The 16211-nt window shown below is 53.5% G+C and overlaps 1 protein-coding gene across 1 annotated transcript in view; it reads left to right on the plus strand.

Annotated features, from left to right (window-relative positions):
- LOC105303019 (probable phospholipid-transporting ATPase IIB) overlaps window positions 1–16211 on the plus strand; it is a 171392-nt gene that overhangs the window by 63444 nt on the left and 91737 nt on the right. The window contains exons 9-11 of the mRNA XM_023521125.1: window positions 2140–2220; window positions 6847–6922; window positions 12475–12551. Coding sequence (XP_023376893.1) covers window positions 2140–2220; window positions 6847–6922; window positions 12475–12551 — 234 coding nt within the window. The remainder of the gene's footprint in view (window positions 1–2139; window positions 2221–6846; window positions 6923–12474; window positions 12552–16211) is intronic.

The raw sequence follows: 16211 nt of genomic DNA on the forward strand, positions 1-16211 counted from the left end.
ACGGCGGCTCGGTTTCTGATGGCCCGCTGGGGCAGGGGCTCTTGATGGCGGGCGGTCCAGCCACCATCCCGTTTTTGTGGCTTGTGTCTCTTCGCGTGGTCCGCATTCTGCACCCGCCGCCGGTCTGACGTGTGCCCGTGAGGCTGTCGCTGCGTTCAGCGTGGCATGGCGCACGCCACCGTCGAAGCAGCCCTGTTAGAGCGGGTCGGGTCCAGCGCAGAGTCGCAGCCAGCATTTGGGACCCGCGAGTCCAGCCTTCCAAGTGACGAGACTTGCAGGCTGTGCCCCGAGAGCTCCGCCCGCACGTGGCAGCTGCCCCGCGCCCGGGACGGCTCGCGAGCAGTCCAGGCGGGGCACGGCCGGCGGCGTCCAAGCACAGTGGCGCGCTGAGGCCATGGCGTGGGCTCGGGACTGACCGGGGTGCTCGACCCTGTTCCGAAGCCCGGCGCCGTCGCCTTGCCGTGCTGGGGGCTACGTCGGGCGGCGCCTCTTCTCAAGGTGGCTGCTTTCCTCTCCCTCCCTTAGTTCTTCAGGAGTCGCAAGTTTGCCACATCAGACCCACAGTCACACTATAGGACGTTCCTTAAATTTAGAAGTCACATTTTGACTCTCATCGAGAGTCTGCAGACTGCTCTTGACACTCATTGGTGACTCTGGCAGTGCCAATGAAACGTGGGATACCCACGTGGGATTCTGACTGGGCTACACACCGGAGCAGACCATTCCCTCTGGGACAGCAGCACGTGGTTATCAAACCGCCTCACTAGGCCTGGGCGGTGCGGAGGGGCTCCCGTCCTCCTCGAGGGGACAGCAGCGTGCCGGGTCCTGTGCAGTCGAGAGGCAGGGGCCTGGGTAAAGACGGGCTGAAGTTCCATCACTCCTCATGTGTGGACCGGTGTCACTGTCCCACACAATGTCACCCCTGTGTAGAAGACAGATGGTTTTCACTTCTGTGTTGTATCTGTCCAGCTTCCTGATAGCCAGTTAGGAATAATTTTTTAGGATCAACTAAAACATCAATAATTAAAAGATTTTTAAGACTCTACCCTGAGAAGATACTCAAGTATAAATAATCTCTGTCTGTGGGTGTAATTTACCCAGCATTACCTGAGTCCCATGAATCGGTTCGGTCACTTTCCACCCACATTGTCACTTGCATAACTGAATTCAGGTGTGCCGCACACCTGTGCGCTTTGGACTTCTGTCTGAGAATGTCAAGTAGAAGCTGGTCCTTTTAGTACATGTGAGGCCGACGTGTAAAGTCACTCTTCCTGGGCTCTCCGGTGTGTAGCCCAGTCAGAATCCCACGTGGGTATGGTTTTGTCAAAGTCCAGACAGACAGGGATCGTTCGGTATTGTAAATTTTTTGTGACCTCCTGGTGAAAGTGATCATGTCTCATCAAAAAGTTGAAATTTGTTGTTTGCTTGACATAACTCTGTTATGTTAATAAGACAAACTAAACTTTCTGGACCAATGAAGACACTTTTATAATTATCTTGAAGTAAGGTGCTGGAGACCTCATCTCTGGAGACCTGTTTAGACCCGACGTGCCATGGGCGTGTGACACGGCGGAAAGCATGTGCCTAGTCTGCTGCAGACCCGCTTCCGTGGAGTGGCTGCGATGTGGGGGAAGGCGCAGCCTTCCCACGGTTTTATGACTGTGATCACGGGGCTGTGATCCCGCACGCAGGAGACGTGGCTCCAGGGAAGGCGACAGTGTATGACAGCTGAGGGGGCCACTGGGAGAAGCGCGGGCACAGGTGTCGGTATTCACCAGGCGCTTTGTAAAGCTCAGACCCCGCCAGGGCTGGAGCACTGTGGGTCTCATACGACTGCCAAATGCTCATGCGCAGCCTCTGCCTCGAGAGCCGGAGTCGTGGGGCCTCCCGGGTCGCAGAGACGGCACCCTTGCCTCTCGGTGCTTTGACAGGCGTCTGCAGAGTCAGCGACACCACCACCTGCTGAGCTGAAAGATGGTTTGTTTTAGTTATCTTCCATCCGAACTCATAATGTGGGCACACAGAATATAAGAAAACCATCACTTTTGGTAAATAGTATGTAAAAGTATTAACGGGTAATTGAAAAATGTTTAAGAAATTTTAGTTATAAGTAATTAATTTAGATATTCTGTATTCCAGGATCTTTTTTCTATCAGTGCTTATGTTCATGCTCAGAAGCCACAACTGGATATTCACAGTTTTGAAGGCACATTTACCAGGGTAAGTCACACCTGTATTTTGTTAAATACAAACATAGTCATTGTGTATATAAATTAAAAATAGCAAACCTTTATAGTAATTAAAGTCAAGAAGAAATTGAAATTGAAATTCAGGACTAAAAAGGAAAAACCTAGGAAACATTTCAAGTTCTTACATTTTCCTTTATCAGGTATGTCTTTGGGATACATTCAGAGAACATTTGTCCTGTTTTAGCGTAGTTACACTTGAGAAGATCCTTCTCCTTTAAAATGTTATCAGTCCGCAAAATGAAGTAATTCAGCTATTTCGGTTTTGGCTTTGGATAATGGTCAATCTTCAACGATAACCCCATCGTTTCTTGATTTTTATTAGCAGGGTAGGTGTGTCTGTCTGTCTGTCCGTCTCCTTCCATGCACATGTATGTTTCATTCTCCGTTGTTTTCATTATCATGATGTTTTGGCACAGCTCAAAGTCCCCTCTTCCACCAGCTGCTCAGTGGGACCCGGAGGACTAAGCGACTTCCGATTTCGGCAGCTTGTCCGATATCATACATGCTTTGTCCCACTGAAGGGCTGCTCCTGTGTGACTGTGCTTTATGTCCAGCCGCCGCAGAGGCTGGACAAGGTCTTTGCTGGTGCAGCCGACGCCGTTTCAGTCTCGGTCACACGGGGTGCAAAGCTTGGGGATGCAAAAGTATGGGCGTCACCTGGTGACTCTGTGCTCCGGTGAGAGCACGTGCAAGACAGGCGTTCGCGGACACAGAGGGAGATGTCCTGGGGATAAGTTCTTTGTAACAAGTTCTGAAGAAAACTAAGGTCTGTCTGTGTTTTTTAAAAAATGTTTATGAGAAAAGCATGTTCCTATTAAAGACAATTGAGTGTACATGAGAAAAAAATCTTACAAAAAAGCACCCTGGGCCCCATCAATTGAGAGTGATTACCTTAACCACTGTTAACGTTCCGGGGCATTACTGGCTTTCTTCCCGTTCCGCGGGGTCATAGTGCTTGTCACTCGCTAAAAGCTAGAGCCGTTGGCTGGACGACGTGCGGGAGCACACGGGTCGGAGCGGGAGCGAGCGAGCGAGCGAGAAGCGTGGCTGGAAGCCCAAGGCCGCGAAGCCGGGTCGCGGACACACGCCGCTGAGCCCGTCACTGAGTGCGCCTGACGGTTCTTGAGTGTGCGTGTGTATGCGTGTCACTGAGTATGTAACTCACTATCTCTGTGAGTGTGTGACCTAGTATGTGACTGGCACTGAGTGTGCGACAGTGTGTGTACCACAGAGTGTGTGCAGCTGAGTGTGTGACCGTGTGCCATGATGTGTGTGACTGAGCACGTGGGATCACGTATGTGACTGAGGACACAGACGTGGGCTGGGGGGACGACCGGTCCGAAGGTCTTGTTGAGAGAAGGAAGGAGCCACGTAAGGGTTTTCAGAAGAAACGATGACATCGGTGTTTGTGAAAGATTTCTCTACGCTTCCTGGCTCCCTTGGGTCTTTGGTGGTCCCCCGGGTTTCTTTATGGCCCCACAGCCTCCCCAAACCCTGCAGGCAACTGCGAGAGTGACAGGACCCTGGAGCTCATGCATGCGGCAGCCACGTGAGAGAGAACGTGCTGCCAAGCACAGTTACCCCAAGTGGGGAAGGCGCCTCAATGGTGCGGCCAGCCCAGGCCGGGAGAGTGCAGGGGCGGCGCGTGCCCAGGGTTCTGACTCCAGGGCGTTTGCGGTGACTTACGACGTGTTCACCTGGGCAGGTCGCAGTGCGTCCTTCGTGTGATTCAAGCGCATGGCCTTCCGCGGCCTCCATTTCGCGTACCTGGCCAGGTTTTGTTTACGCTCCTTTTAAATAGATCGGTCTTGAGTTCTGAATTACTCAATGGACAATCTATTTTTGTGTTTATTTTGCAAAAAAGAAGAACAAAAATGTGCTAATAACCAGTTTTGTAACTAGAAAGTGAAATTTAGTTTAGTTACTGAAATATCAACTGAACCTTTTAAAAAGTGGTATCTGCCTATGTCTTTTTTTATTGAGTAAGGTATATAGTGTATGAAGGAGGAAACATATGTTTATTTTTTATCGGTCTAAATGGTTAAATAAGAATCAGAACAAATTAATTCAATAGACATATCATGGTTTTTGTGGCCTGTGCAGAGTCTAACACACATATGCACACTGTGAATAACTTCTGGTTCGACTTACCTTAGAACAGTGTCTGAGGAACCTAACTTGCTGACTAGTCACTATGACATTTTGTTCTATGTAAATGATTCATATTAGTATTGATACTAATTTTGCTTATTGTTCAAGACATGCTGTTCTCTCTGAGGCCTGGAGTTTAAAACTGTAGCCAGTTTTGAACATCGTAGTCACATTTAATCTTTTTTATGATGCATTTTTCTGCTTCATTTCTTTGCAAACTATAGCACACTTATCACTGTGCTTTTCCAATCAAAATGCTCTCCTGTTAAAAAGCAAGTCTCTTTTGTTTTTAAAATAGGATATACTATTGAGAAGACAGCTTGAAATTGTAACATTTTGCATTCTCCCGCCTCAAGGCAAATTTGATCTTTTGAAACTACAGGAGAAGGGAACCCAAAGAGGAAGTTTGGAGACGGTTTCTTGCCGATCTCCCCAGCCCTTGCCCTGTGCTCTGCGAGCCTGGCACGGAGCCGTCTCTCAGTAGTTCTCCCGCTGGGAGAAGAGCGCTGGCTGTGGGAAGCCCGTCCCTGCTGTCGCGGAACCGAAAGGGCCCCGCGCAGGCAGCGTGCGCCCCTCAACACGTAGCCGTGGGAGGTGGGCGCCAGAGTGACGGGAGAGCCAGCCGCTGTCTCCATGCCAAGCGGCGGGACCTTTCATTCACAGCTCAGAAAGCCTTAAACCATCCTTACCATTTTTAATGCCGTCGTTTCTCTTGGAGTGTGACACAGTGTGAAAATACTAAAAGATACATATGCCTGTGTTGATCATTTTTAAATTTCTGTATTAGGGGAACCATGGGAGAGTTTCAAACTAAGAAAATCATACCCGTTTGTGCTTTTGCGGTCGGTCTGTTGGTGGTGGACAGCTGCAGGCGGAGTGTTCTACGGGAGCCCCGAGACATGTGTGGCAGGGGCGGGGTGGCCCAGGACAGACACAGGCCGCTACAGCGAGGGGCGAGGGGCGTCAAGGAGAGCCCACACGCGTTCGTTCTCAGTTCGCTCACTGCCAGACACGTTTGAGCACCTGCTCTGTGCTAGGCGCTCCCAAGGCCAAGGTCAGCCACAAACACACAGCTCACAGCCTGGGGTAGACGGACACAGGGATCACTGTGACACAGCGATCCAGAATTCGCGTTAGAGAATAATTTTGTTTCGCACCTTAAATAATAAATGCACGCATCAGCAGTTGTCGGGATTCATCCCCCGTACGTGCTCAGTTTGCTGGGTCGCGGCTGGGACCGCGGGGCCGACCTGCCTCCGGCGTCGCGTGGAGCGCACCCGCAGTCCGCCAGGCCTGCGTCGTCCTCTCAGCTTGTGACTTTCTTCTGCTGTCTGCGGGCTTCCTGTCTCTGCAGTCACGCTTTTGTTTCGTGCAAGTACCCTTTACTTTCTCCACATCTTCATTTCCTTGAACATCTTCAACCTTTTTCTCTTAAAGTCTTTGTCTAGTATATCTGCCGTCAGGTCTTTTTCAGGCAAGGTTTCTGTTGATTTGTATTTTGCTTTAAATGGACCATACTTTTCTGTATCTTTTCATGTCTTGGTATTTTTTGTTGAACACTGGACATTTAAATATAGTAAGGTGGTAACTCTAGAAGTCAAATTCTTCTCCTTCCTCAGACTTTGCTGGGTTTTTGTCATTGTTTTGTTGTTGCTGTTGTAGGCTCCAGCTTTGCTGAGGATCAGCCTGAAGTGTAAACGTAAGGTTGTCTGAAGTCTTTTCTGAGCCGTTCCTGGGTCAAGTGTACTCAATTTTTCTCCATACATGAAGTTGTGTTTTAACATCGTAGTCTTTAATGTCTGGCTCCAAAAAGGAGAAAAACGAAGGGGCTGTAAGGGCACTTCTGCTTCGAATCTCCTGGAAGTCCTTGAACTGGAGGGGGAGGGGCTCGCTATAGCGGGGGTGGTGCAGCAGCAAGGGCTGCCCACCTCTAGGCCTGCGCCTCTGTGACCAGAAGCAGTCATCAGCCATCGGAGCACAGACCCTCAGTATTTGGGGGGAGGGGGGTTCTCTTTGTCCGCCATGCTTCCCACAGTCTGTGTGCAAGGTGCTGCAGATGCCACAGCTGCCTGCCACACAGCTAGGGGTGGGAGCAGGGAGCTGTGCGTGCTGAGACCTGAAACCCACCCAGATTATCCAGAGTGACCAGCCACACCTTCCCCGGGAAGTGGCTGGCCTTCAGCAGATTTCACAGTTCCATAATAGCTCCAGCAGGCAGATTCTGCCCCTGGGGTGGCGTCCAGGTGGGAGGGATGCCTGCTGCTCCCTGCTCCCCGGCCTCCCAGCACCCTCTGTCTAGATGCCCTTGTTTGTCACCCCTGTTTCGCAGTGCCTTCTCCTGCTGGTCAGTGCATCCAGCTTGCGGACCTCTTAACGCAGTGGACATCTGATGCACCAGTAATAAAAATCTGGTAACTTGCTGTCCTCTTTTTGTCCCCGTGCACAGGATGACAGTGACCCGCCCGTGCATGAAAGTCTCAGCATAGAAAACACCTTGTGGGCAAGCACCGTCGTTGCATCGGGTAAGTAGCAAGCTGTGCTTTTAGAGCGAATGCTCACGTACAGGTGATGCTTTGTGTTTTGGGGTCATTCCAAACAAGTGTTTCTCAAAGTCCCTTGCATCACGTGGGGACCTTATAAATTGTCCTCTCCAGCTCAGCGGGCACGGACCAGCCCGGGGCGTGGCCTATGCTGGTCTCCCTGCTCTGCACTGTGGCTGCAAGGCCAGGAGCAGCTGTGGGTGGTAGCCCTGTGGCTGGCTGTGACACGTGTCCTTGACACACCTGTCAGTGTGCATTACCGAGGGGCTCACCGGCACTGGGGAGCACAAGGTGACCGTAGAGGCTTTTCGTCCCCGAGTCACATAGCAGAGTTCGCAGAGGTCCGTGTGGCGGGCTGTCTCGGCGTGCTATGTGGGGCGGGGGCCTCGGGAGGCGGGCCCCTTAAGGGTGGGATGAAGGGTCGCCTTTTTTTTCTTTTTTCTTTTTGAGTAAAATCAGAGGATACTGGGGCATCCCTAGTGATTAGACAGGAGGCCACTTAAGTTGATGTTTCGGAAGGTGCATCTCTCTGGGAGGAGCAGACCATCTAAATGCTTGCCACCTTAGCTTGCTGAGGGCGCCGGGACAGAGCTTAGCAGCAGCATTAAGGACACCAGTGGGCACAGGGACACTAGGAGACATTTGGGGAGGGGGGGGTCTCTCTTCTCAGCGTCTGCCCCGAGGCTGGCGGCCCTCCTCTCTAGAGCTCACTCGCTCTCCTCACGGTGTTGTCTGGGACCCCTGCTCCAGAGCAGGCCCCAGTGACACAATGTGGAACAAAGTCCTGTGGGCCCCGTCCTCGGGAGCCATGGGCAAGGAAGACGCTGCTAAAACGAGACAGGCAATGTCAGCTGTCCTGGGTCTCCCGGCGAAGTCCAGGACCCTGAAAACCAACAGGCCGAAAACGGCCCTGCTCGGGGGCTGCAGAGGAGACACCGCACCAGAGGCAGAGGGCTTGCGGCCATGAGCGGGGTGGCCGCGGGCCCTGGGCAGCACTGCAACGGCCCTGGGCGAAGGCCTGGAAGGCCCGGTGCTGAGGGACCACGGGGCCAGAGACGGGCAGGGGGCTGGCGTGCCTGGCCCGCAGGCCGCTCCGTGTCAGGTGTGACACTGGCCTTGCAGCAGAAGCGGGGTGGCCTTTCAGGGTGGAGAGCGAAAGGCGGTTCATTTCGTCCCAACGTCTTCTCTCTTGAAAGAAAGCCGGCTGGCAGCAGTGGCCATTTTGAGAGGGGGGACTCTGTGAGGGGCGTGATGTTGTTTTTGTGCTGGTGGATGTTTATAGTTGGTTGGAATAAAAAGCGAGAGGAAACCAGGGTAGCCCGCCGCACGGAGACCTTGGGGGCCAGGCTCCGGCGTGTGGCCCTCAGAGGGCCCCGTGGCCACCACGGAGGGAGCCTCTGCAGCCAGCGGCAGACCTAGGGTTCGTCCTCACCCTTCCTCCACGTGACAGTCTTGTGTTCACCTTGCTGATAGTCATGGGTCGCGTCCGCCTTCCCACAGCTTGGTGAGGGCTGTCCCCGTGAGCCTCAGCGGGCGGGCGAAAGACGGTGGCACTCGAGGCCTGCTGCACTGCCACACGGCCAGTCCGCGGTGGAGCCGGATGCGAACCCGGGCGTGCCGCCCTCCACGGCCGCACCCGTCACTGCTCCGCTTGGGAGTTTCTAGGAGGGTGTTCACGGGACAGCATGCGCACGCTGGGACTCGGTGACATGCTTTGTGCTTTCTGTCTCTAGGTGCTGGATCCTGCTCTGTCTTCAGTGCACTGGGCTTATCCCTAATAAAGGATCAGGTCGAGTTCATCTGTAGAGATACTCAGAGAGTCCCTTGTTCTGGCCACTTTGTTGGTCTTTGGGTCCCTGTGTGTTGGACAGGTGGCGCCGATCCCCACCACTGTTGGCTTGGGGCCTTCTCCTCAGAGGGACAGAGTCAGCCAGAGCTAAAGGCTCTGCATCCCCTACCCCCGTCCCCCACGACCCCGTGAGCGTCCCCTCCCCCAGCGCAGCGGGCTCCAGGCCCTGGGCAGTGGCGGCTCCTGGCCACGTGCTTTGGCCCACGGACGCGGTCAGGCGTCGCAGCCCACCTGCTACCCGAGGAGCCCGTCCTACCCCCTCGGCACGCCGAGCTCCGTTCTCAGTGCTTAGCCTGCCTTGAAACCAGCCTTTCCAAACTTCGGACCTTTTTAAAGGCCTTTTTCATTAATTTCGAATCTTTTGACACGTACTTATCTTTATTTTCAAACCTTGTTGATGTCAACAGTCCCTGGACTCTGTGCTAGCACACGCCAGCTGTGGGGGGCACGGAAGGGTACAGGCTCCCGGCAGCAGCGGGGGCGCCGAGCCCCCTTAGGCCCGATGCGAGTCGGGAGAGGAAGGTCAGAAGTTTTGTTCTTATTCTTTAAAAGTTACGTGTCACGTGGATTCAAGGTGCCTCATGGGGTGGGGGTGTGAACTCCAGCCTGCCCTCATTGTGGGACCTGAAGCCTTGGGAGCGAGGGTCCAGTCACACACACCGCAGACAGACATGGAGACGTGGGACACCGGAGGGGCAGGCACAGCTTCCTGTGCCACTGTGCCGCTTCCCCTTGTCCGTTTGGAGACTGTCGTTTCTTCAGAGCAGAGTCAGGGTTCTGGAGAGTGGCGGGGGAGGGGTGTTCTGGCCTTAAGAGGCCGAGACCCGGAGGCAGCGGGGAGCCGTGGCGAGGGCCCCTGTGGCCCGCACACGCGGAGGCGGCATGGTGTGGCAAGCGCAGAAGATGCGAGTGGTCGTTTGGAACCTGTTAGAGCAACTCAGCGCTAGAAAGCTGGAGGCGTGCGTTCCCTCCTTTTGTTTGTGTTTCATACTGACCCTCTGTGAACTGACCGTTGGGGTACGTTACAGAACTGGGGCTCACAGCACAGTGACGGTCTCGACCCGGCCGTGCACATTTGCCAGGCCGGCTCGAGAGGAGCATTCACGATCTTGGGTGGGGTGCTAAGAGGCCAAGACCACCCCGGAGGGACCTCTCAGAGCACGGGAACAAAAGCTCTTCTGGCTGAGCAGGCAGGGGACGTGGGAACAGCAAAGGACACACGCCAGTGTGGAGTACATGACTCACAGCAAGGGGCGGGCGTTGCTGCTTCTCAAGCCTTCGTCTCGGGCAGTTTGGGGGGCAGGGGTGTGGGCCGGGGTCTATCCGTCACTCTGTTTTCTGAGGCCTTCCCCAGTGGCACGGTTGGAGGAGCTCCAGTCTGCCGCACCCTCCCCCCTTCCTGCCACGCTCTGTGTGTGTTCGTGGCCTCGGTCTCCTGGTAACTCTGGGGACTAACGCGCCGTCTTCCTCAAGGGCTGTGGCTGCACCTGGCAGGGGTGCAGCGTTCACGGGTTCACGGCCAGCCCTGGCATCCGCGCTGCGAGGAGCTCTCATCCCCTTCCCATGGGTCCCAGCACGCAGGATCCCTGCTGTCCGTGGGCGGGCTGCCATGGGCCCCAGGACCGCCGGCACCGGGAATTGTGGCCGAGGCCTGTGGCAGCCCAGCCGTATGCCCAGCGGTCTCCGCGCCCTGCATGGCGCTCCTCAGTGTGGAGCTGGGAGGCAGGAGAGTTTGGTTGGGTGATGGCGCTCAGCCTGTCTGTCTGTCTGTCTGTCTGTCTGCGACATATTGTCTTTCTCATAGTCCGTCTTTCTCAGTTCTGATGGACGTGGTGTTTTGTGGCGCTCTCTTACGTGCAGGTCGCAGGTCACCCTCTTCCCACATTTCTCTGTGCTGTGCATGCAGATTCTCTCAGCCTCCGGCCTGTAATACACACCCTCTGTCAGAGAGAAAGGGGACACGCCAGACGTGCTGGCCTCAGCGATTAAAACGCACGGCAGACTCAGACGTGGGCGCTGCTCTGGGTGCAGGGAGCGCCCTTTCTAGCGAGAGGTAGATGAGGCGACTCGCAGGCGCTGCACGCACATTGCGTGAGGATTTCGCTAGGTACTTCTTAAGTGTGGAGCATCTAGCACACCGATTTTGTTCCGTATGTGCCCCAGTGGAGTGTTTCTTGTTAGTCATTTCTCAGATTTCGTTCTGGATACTTTACACTGCGCCGCCAGCCCAGAATCAGCATCACTGATAGTTCACCTGCATTTTAGGACAGCGGTTTCTAGCTTGATTAACTTATTGGTCTTCTCTGAGACTTGTTTGTTCTGCTAATGCTAAAAAAAGTTAATTTTGCAATTTGTCTTGTTCTATTTTTGTGCCAATTTAACATCGGCGTCACTTTGTTTTGATTAACTTATTGATAAATTAGGAAAGTTTTTAAAGTATTATGTCATTGTGCATTTACTATTTTTCTGTATACTAAGTTCAGACATCACATCTAGAAAGTTTATTTGAATAATATCTAAAGACAGCACATGTGTGGTGGGGGTTAGCTTGTGTGCCAGACAGGGGCCGACTCTGCTTTTAAGAAGACAGCAATTCAGGCGTCACAGCTTTCCCAGAGGCACACGTTTTAGACAGGGGAGAAAAGGAAATGATCATCCTGGAAAAAAAAAAAAAGTGTCCCCGTCTGCGAAGCCGCTGCAGAGCGGCGCTCCAGCGCCCCGTCTCCTGGACGTTCCTGGCGGAAGCGGTTCACAGAATGCGCTTGGTGTGCAGGGTTCACCCCACAGGTGCTTGGTCCGTGGGTTCTCCCTGACGCCCCCCTGAACTTCATACAGTAAACTAAGGTGACCCTAGTTGTTGATTTCAGTGAGTAGTACGGATGTGCGGTCTTTCTCACCCTCAAAATTTGCAAAAATTAGGGTTATAAATTATGCATGCCTGCAGTTCCAGAAACAGATTTCCATGCTTTGTAATTTAACATCCTAGAGAGGAGTTCTCTGAGCCTTTCTAACCGGTGGCTTGTTCTAGGGGTATTTTATTACTCTTTTGTCTTAAGTTTGATAGACCATTTCGTCGTGACGTGTACTGTTAGAAAACCAGACTTTCAGGAGATGTGAGCAAAAGAGAGTAACAACATCTGAACGCGAATCAAACATTTCTGTAGCCTTCCTCTCTTCTTAATCGCGCACGTGCCAAAATGGGAGCGAAGGCCCTCGTGTCCGGCAGTGCTTACTCCTTAGGACAGAAAGATGCTCGTGGAGCCTCGTCGGGAGAAACTGGCTCAGCTGCTGCTGTCGTGGTTCGCAGGGCACGTGGACACTTGACCCCTTAAGAAGGCGGCCCCCTTAATTTAACTTCGGGGTTGGAGTGACCTACCGTTTTAGTGGACGTCGACGAATGAGCAATGTCACTCACTCTTCCTGTTTTCAGTGAAAAGAATGTCAGTACATACTATGTTATACGTAGGTAAATTTGTATTGCTTACGAAATCATTTGAGGTTTTCAAGGTTTATTTTAAAAGTTGAGATTAGGTTTTCTCGAACGAGTCAAATTAAATGTGCTGTTGGATAAAATTATAAAACATTAAGTGTAATACTACTTCCATCAGAATGATTGATTAGAAAGCGTTATCTCTGTGCTCACCCTTTAAAGTATCTCTGTAAGGACCGCTTTCGTGTTTTGCAGGTACTGTAATAGGTGTTGTCATTTATACTGGAAAAGAGACTCGAAGTGTACTGAACACATCCAACCCAAACAATAAGGTAGGCTAGATTAAGGGCGGCCGCTGCGATGACCTTGCTTCTTCCTTTCTGTCCTTTCTGTGAGAACGTACATGTAGTTCCGAATAGCGCCTTAACTTTAGCTTGATGTATAACGTAAAAACAGACTTTCAAAAATGCTGGTGGTTTGGGATATGATTTTTCTGTATTTTTGTAACAGCATGCTTATACGGAAGAATTTCCAAAGTATCTTTTCTTGGTTAATCAGAGTTTTATATGTCTCTTAAATTTTCATTGTTGAATATATAATTTGCCTATAATTTGACAGTTAATTGTGGGTTTCTTAATTTCTCTACGATCTATTTTACAGTTTGCACTCTGTTGATGGTTCATTTTTAAGATAAAGAAATCTGTATTAATGTTTTTATAGTATTTAATTTAATAGTGTTATATTGTTAAACTAGTTTTATTTATTTCCATTTTAGAAGTATATTAAAAACCAGATTTTAATTTTAAAGACTGCTCGATTATATTTCTAAGCTGATTACGTTCCTCTCATATCCCTAAAATTGTTACTTATGCAGTCAACATGTGTACGTAAGTGCAATCATAATAGAAAGGGGGTCGGTCAGAGTTACTTATGTGACCGACCTCCAGTGGATGACCACAGTTAACTCTGGTCCTGGAGGGTGACTGCAGGTCACCGTCTGGGTAAGCCACAGCCAGCCTGTTGACCCCGGGCAAGTGGCTTAACCCTGAGTCTGACTACTCAGTAGTTGTTACCCATTGTCATCTTTCTACGAAGTGAAATGCGATGTGTGAACGGAGGCCATGGTTCTTGAGCTCTCGCTGCCAGGGCAGCTGTCCCCACTGAGAGGGGTGCGCCGTGGGGTGCGAGCGCCCCGGGTCTGGTTTCTGCCCCCCACTCCAGGGGCAGCCCCCACCCTCGCCCTCCAGGGTTGCCCCCCTCAGCCTCCCACACCTGCCCTCTTCTGCCTCCTGCCCCTTCTCTTTCCCTCCCTGTTTTTTAAACAGCCTCTAGACTTCCTCGCTGTCTGCAGGACGTGTCCTACAGTAGCAGGCACCTTCAGGGTTTGTCTGCTGCTTGTCTGTTGGTCTCACACACGGAGCCAATGTCCTCCACTGGCCGGTGCCATCATGGTGCTCAGTCAGCGGTTCAGTGTCCCCCTTCTGGAAGGAAATGGTGGCAGCAGTGCCCTGCTACGTGCTTGATGTGCAGCAGGTCCCGCACCCACAGGACAGCCCGCGGGGGACACGCTGCCGTCTGTCTTAGGGCGGGGAGATGGCGGTGCCGGAGGCAGCAGCTGCCAGCGGGGTTGTTGCTCCTCCCTGAGGGGCCGAGCGCCGTGGAGGTCCACCTTGGCGTGGAGAGCTTTTCGTACAGTGAGGAGAGAGAGGAACTCTCCAGATGTGCACACGTCATGAACTGTTAAACGTCATTTATAAGAGTAAAAGTCAAGGGAAGGTTGCAAGCACGTTGCGAGGGACAGAGGGACCGTGCAGTCCCCTGGGAGTGCCGGCGCCGGCGGAGCGGGAGGGGCAGGGAGGACGAGATCGCCGTCCACCATCACGGGACGTTGCCACCGGGAGGCTGCACATCACTGTCCCCGCACGGCTCAGACTTCAGAGCGGGCCGGTGGGGATGAGACGTGAACACGTGGCAGGGAAGCGCGTCGCGCACCCAGGTCCCGCCGGAGCGTTCCGGGGCAAGCCTGTCCCGGTCCCCAGCCGGACCGCCGTCGTACGCGTGGGGCGGACGCGAGGGCGCTGACTGACGGGTCCGGGGGTCAGGGGCATTTCGCTGTGGAGTCCATTGTCGGCGGAGCGGTACGGGCTGAAGATACGTATTTCCGAGTGAGCCCCGTCTCTGTCGTGCCGCGGTGCGGGGGGCCCTAAGCCACAGCGGTCTCCTCTCGGCTCGTGTCCGGCGTGTCGGCAGGGGCTCTGCTCATCACGGTCCCCCAGGGGCCCTCTGGAAACACGCGGCCCTGACCACTGGACAAGAAGAAACGGCCATGGCAGCGTCCACACTGACCCCGTGTGCGGCTTCTGCCAGCGAGCGAGGAGGGCGCCCTCCCTCGGCCACAGCGATTCAGCGACGATTCAGGTGACGGACTCAGGAAATCTAGCCCTGCCCTCAGCAGGAGGAGGGCGGACAGGAGCACTGCACAGCGACCGCCACGCGTGCCCTTCCCCACGGCCAGAGGAGAGGGGGTCTCAGGGACCCCGAAGCCAGAGGCGAAGGCGCGGGGCCGAGGGAGGCAGCCGGGGAGGAGCGGGGAGGAGGAGTGGGGAGGAGGAGCGGGGAGGAGGCGCTTCTCCGCGCCTGGGGGCCAGTGGCGGCTGGTGCCGTGCGGGTGACGGGTGACGGGGCGAGGGCAGTGGGGAGGGTCTCGGACTTGGCCATCAGGAGAGCACGGGTGAGCTGAATGTCGCCATCACGGATTCATTCGGGTCCATTCAGGTGCAGGGGCAGGAGGGCCCTTCGGGAGGCCGTGGGGGACGAAGGGTGTGTGTCCCGGGCACTGCGGCCAGGGTGAGGGGCGAAGGCGGAGCCCTGTCACCCTGTCGCCCTGTCAGGCAGGTGCCTGGGGCGCCAGAGAGGCGGTGGTGATAAAAACGGCCAACTGTGCTGCGGAAAAGGGTCGTATTGATTTTGTTTGTTGGTGGTGAGAAAATCAATAGCACAAAACTATTAATGCTCTCAATGGCAGAGCGAGGGTCTTCGTTTATAAAGAAGAAAACGTGTTCCATGGAACGATAAGTTTCATGGGCATCCAGTAGTAACCTAAGTATATAAGCAGGATCACGTAAAAGAAAATGGTATATTGTTATCTGGAGAATAGCTACTGTATAAAATACGGCATGGCTTCTTCAATTTATATGAAATATTTACAGTCATCGATCGGTCAGCCAGTCGGTGTCCTTCTCCCCGCCCTCCTTGCCCCTCCCCCTCCCTCTCGCTCCGTATTTTTCATTTATCTGCCACTTGCATTGTAGAGTATGTAATAGGAACATGCAGATTTGTAGAATTGCTTTCAGTTCCTAGGACATAAAATGCTACCGTAAGAGCAGTGCTGATTTAAGAGAAAAAAATTAGTGACCAGCCTTGGTGGCCATGACATCGACGTAGGGCGTGGTAAGAGTCTGGCGCTCCTATAGCCCAGAGGGTCAGAGCCCAGCAGGTCCAGCTCGTGAAGGGCCCCGGGGCTGCGACCTCCAGTTTGGGACGGAGCCAGTGCGGTTTTCTGAGGCCGATTTTCTGGAGCCCCAAAGCAGAAGCAAAGATACAACTGTCCAAAGTGGCAGACGGCCACGTCGGGTGTGACAGAGGGGTAGAGGTATGTACCGCCATGGCGGTGTAAACGCCTACCGTGAAGGCGGCCAGCCAGGTCGTGGCAGCAGAGGGCCCTACGGTTACGATATTAGATGTCATAACGTCACGACGCTCTCAGTACTCACCCCACAGGGCCCCCTCCTGGTCTCCCCACGCTCAGCACAGGCCGTATCTGGCGAAGGCTTTTCTAGGACTCCTGTCGCCATCTGGAGGCACCACCAGCCTTTGTCGCTGATGACACGTGTGAGGACATGTGACTTGACTTCTACGAGTAGGCCAGACGTTCTTGTGGGCTGGTCTCCCAGAGCTGAGCCCATGGATGTTAGGTATTTAACCAGTTGTAT

Source organism: Pteropus vampyrus, unplaced genomic scaffold (genome assembly GCF_000151845.1).
Source record: "Pteropus vampyrus isolate Shadow unplaced genomic scaffold, Pvam_2.0 Scaffold295, whole genome shotgun sequence".
NCBI lineage: Eukaryota > Metazoa > Chordata > Mammalia > Chiroptera > Pteropodidae > Pteropus > Pteropus vampyrus.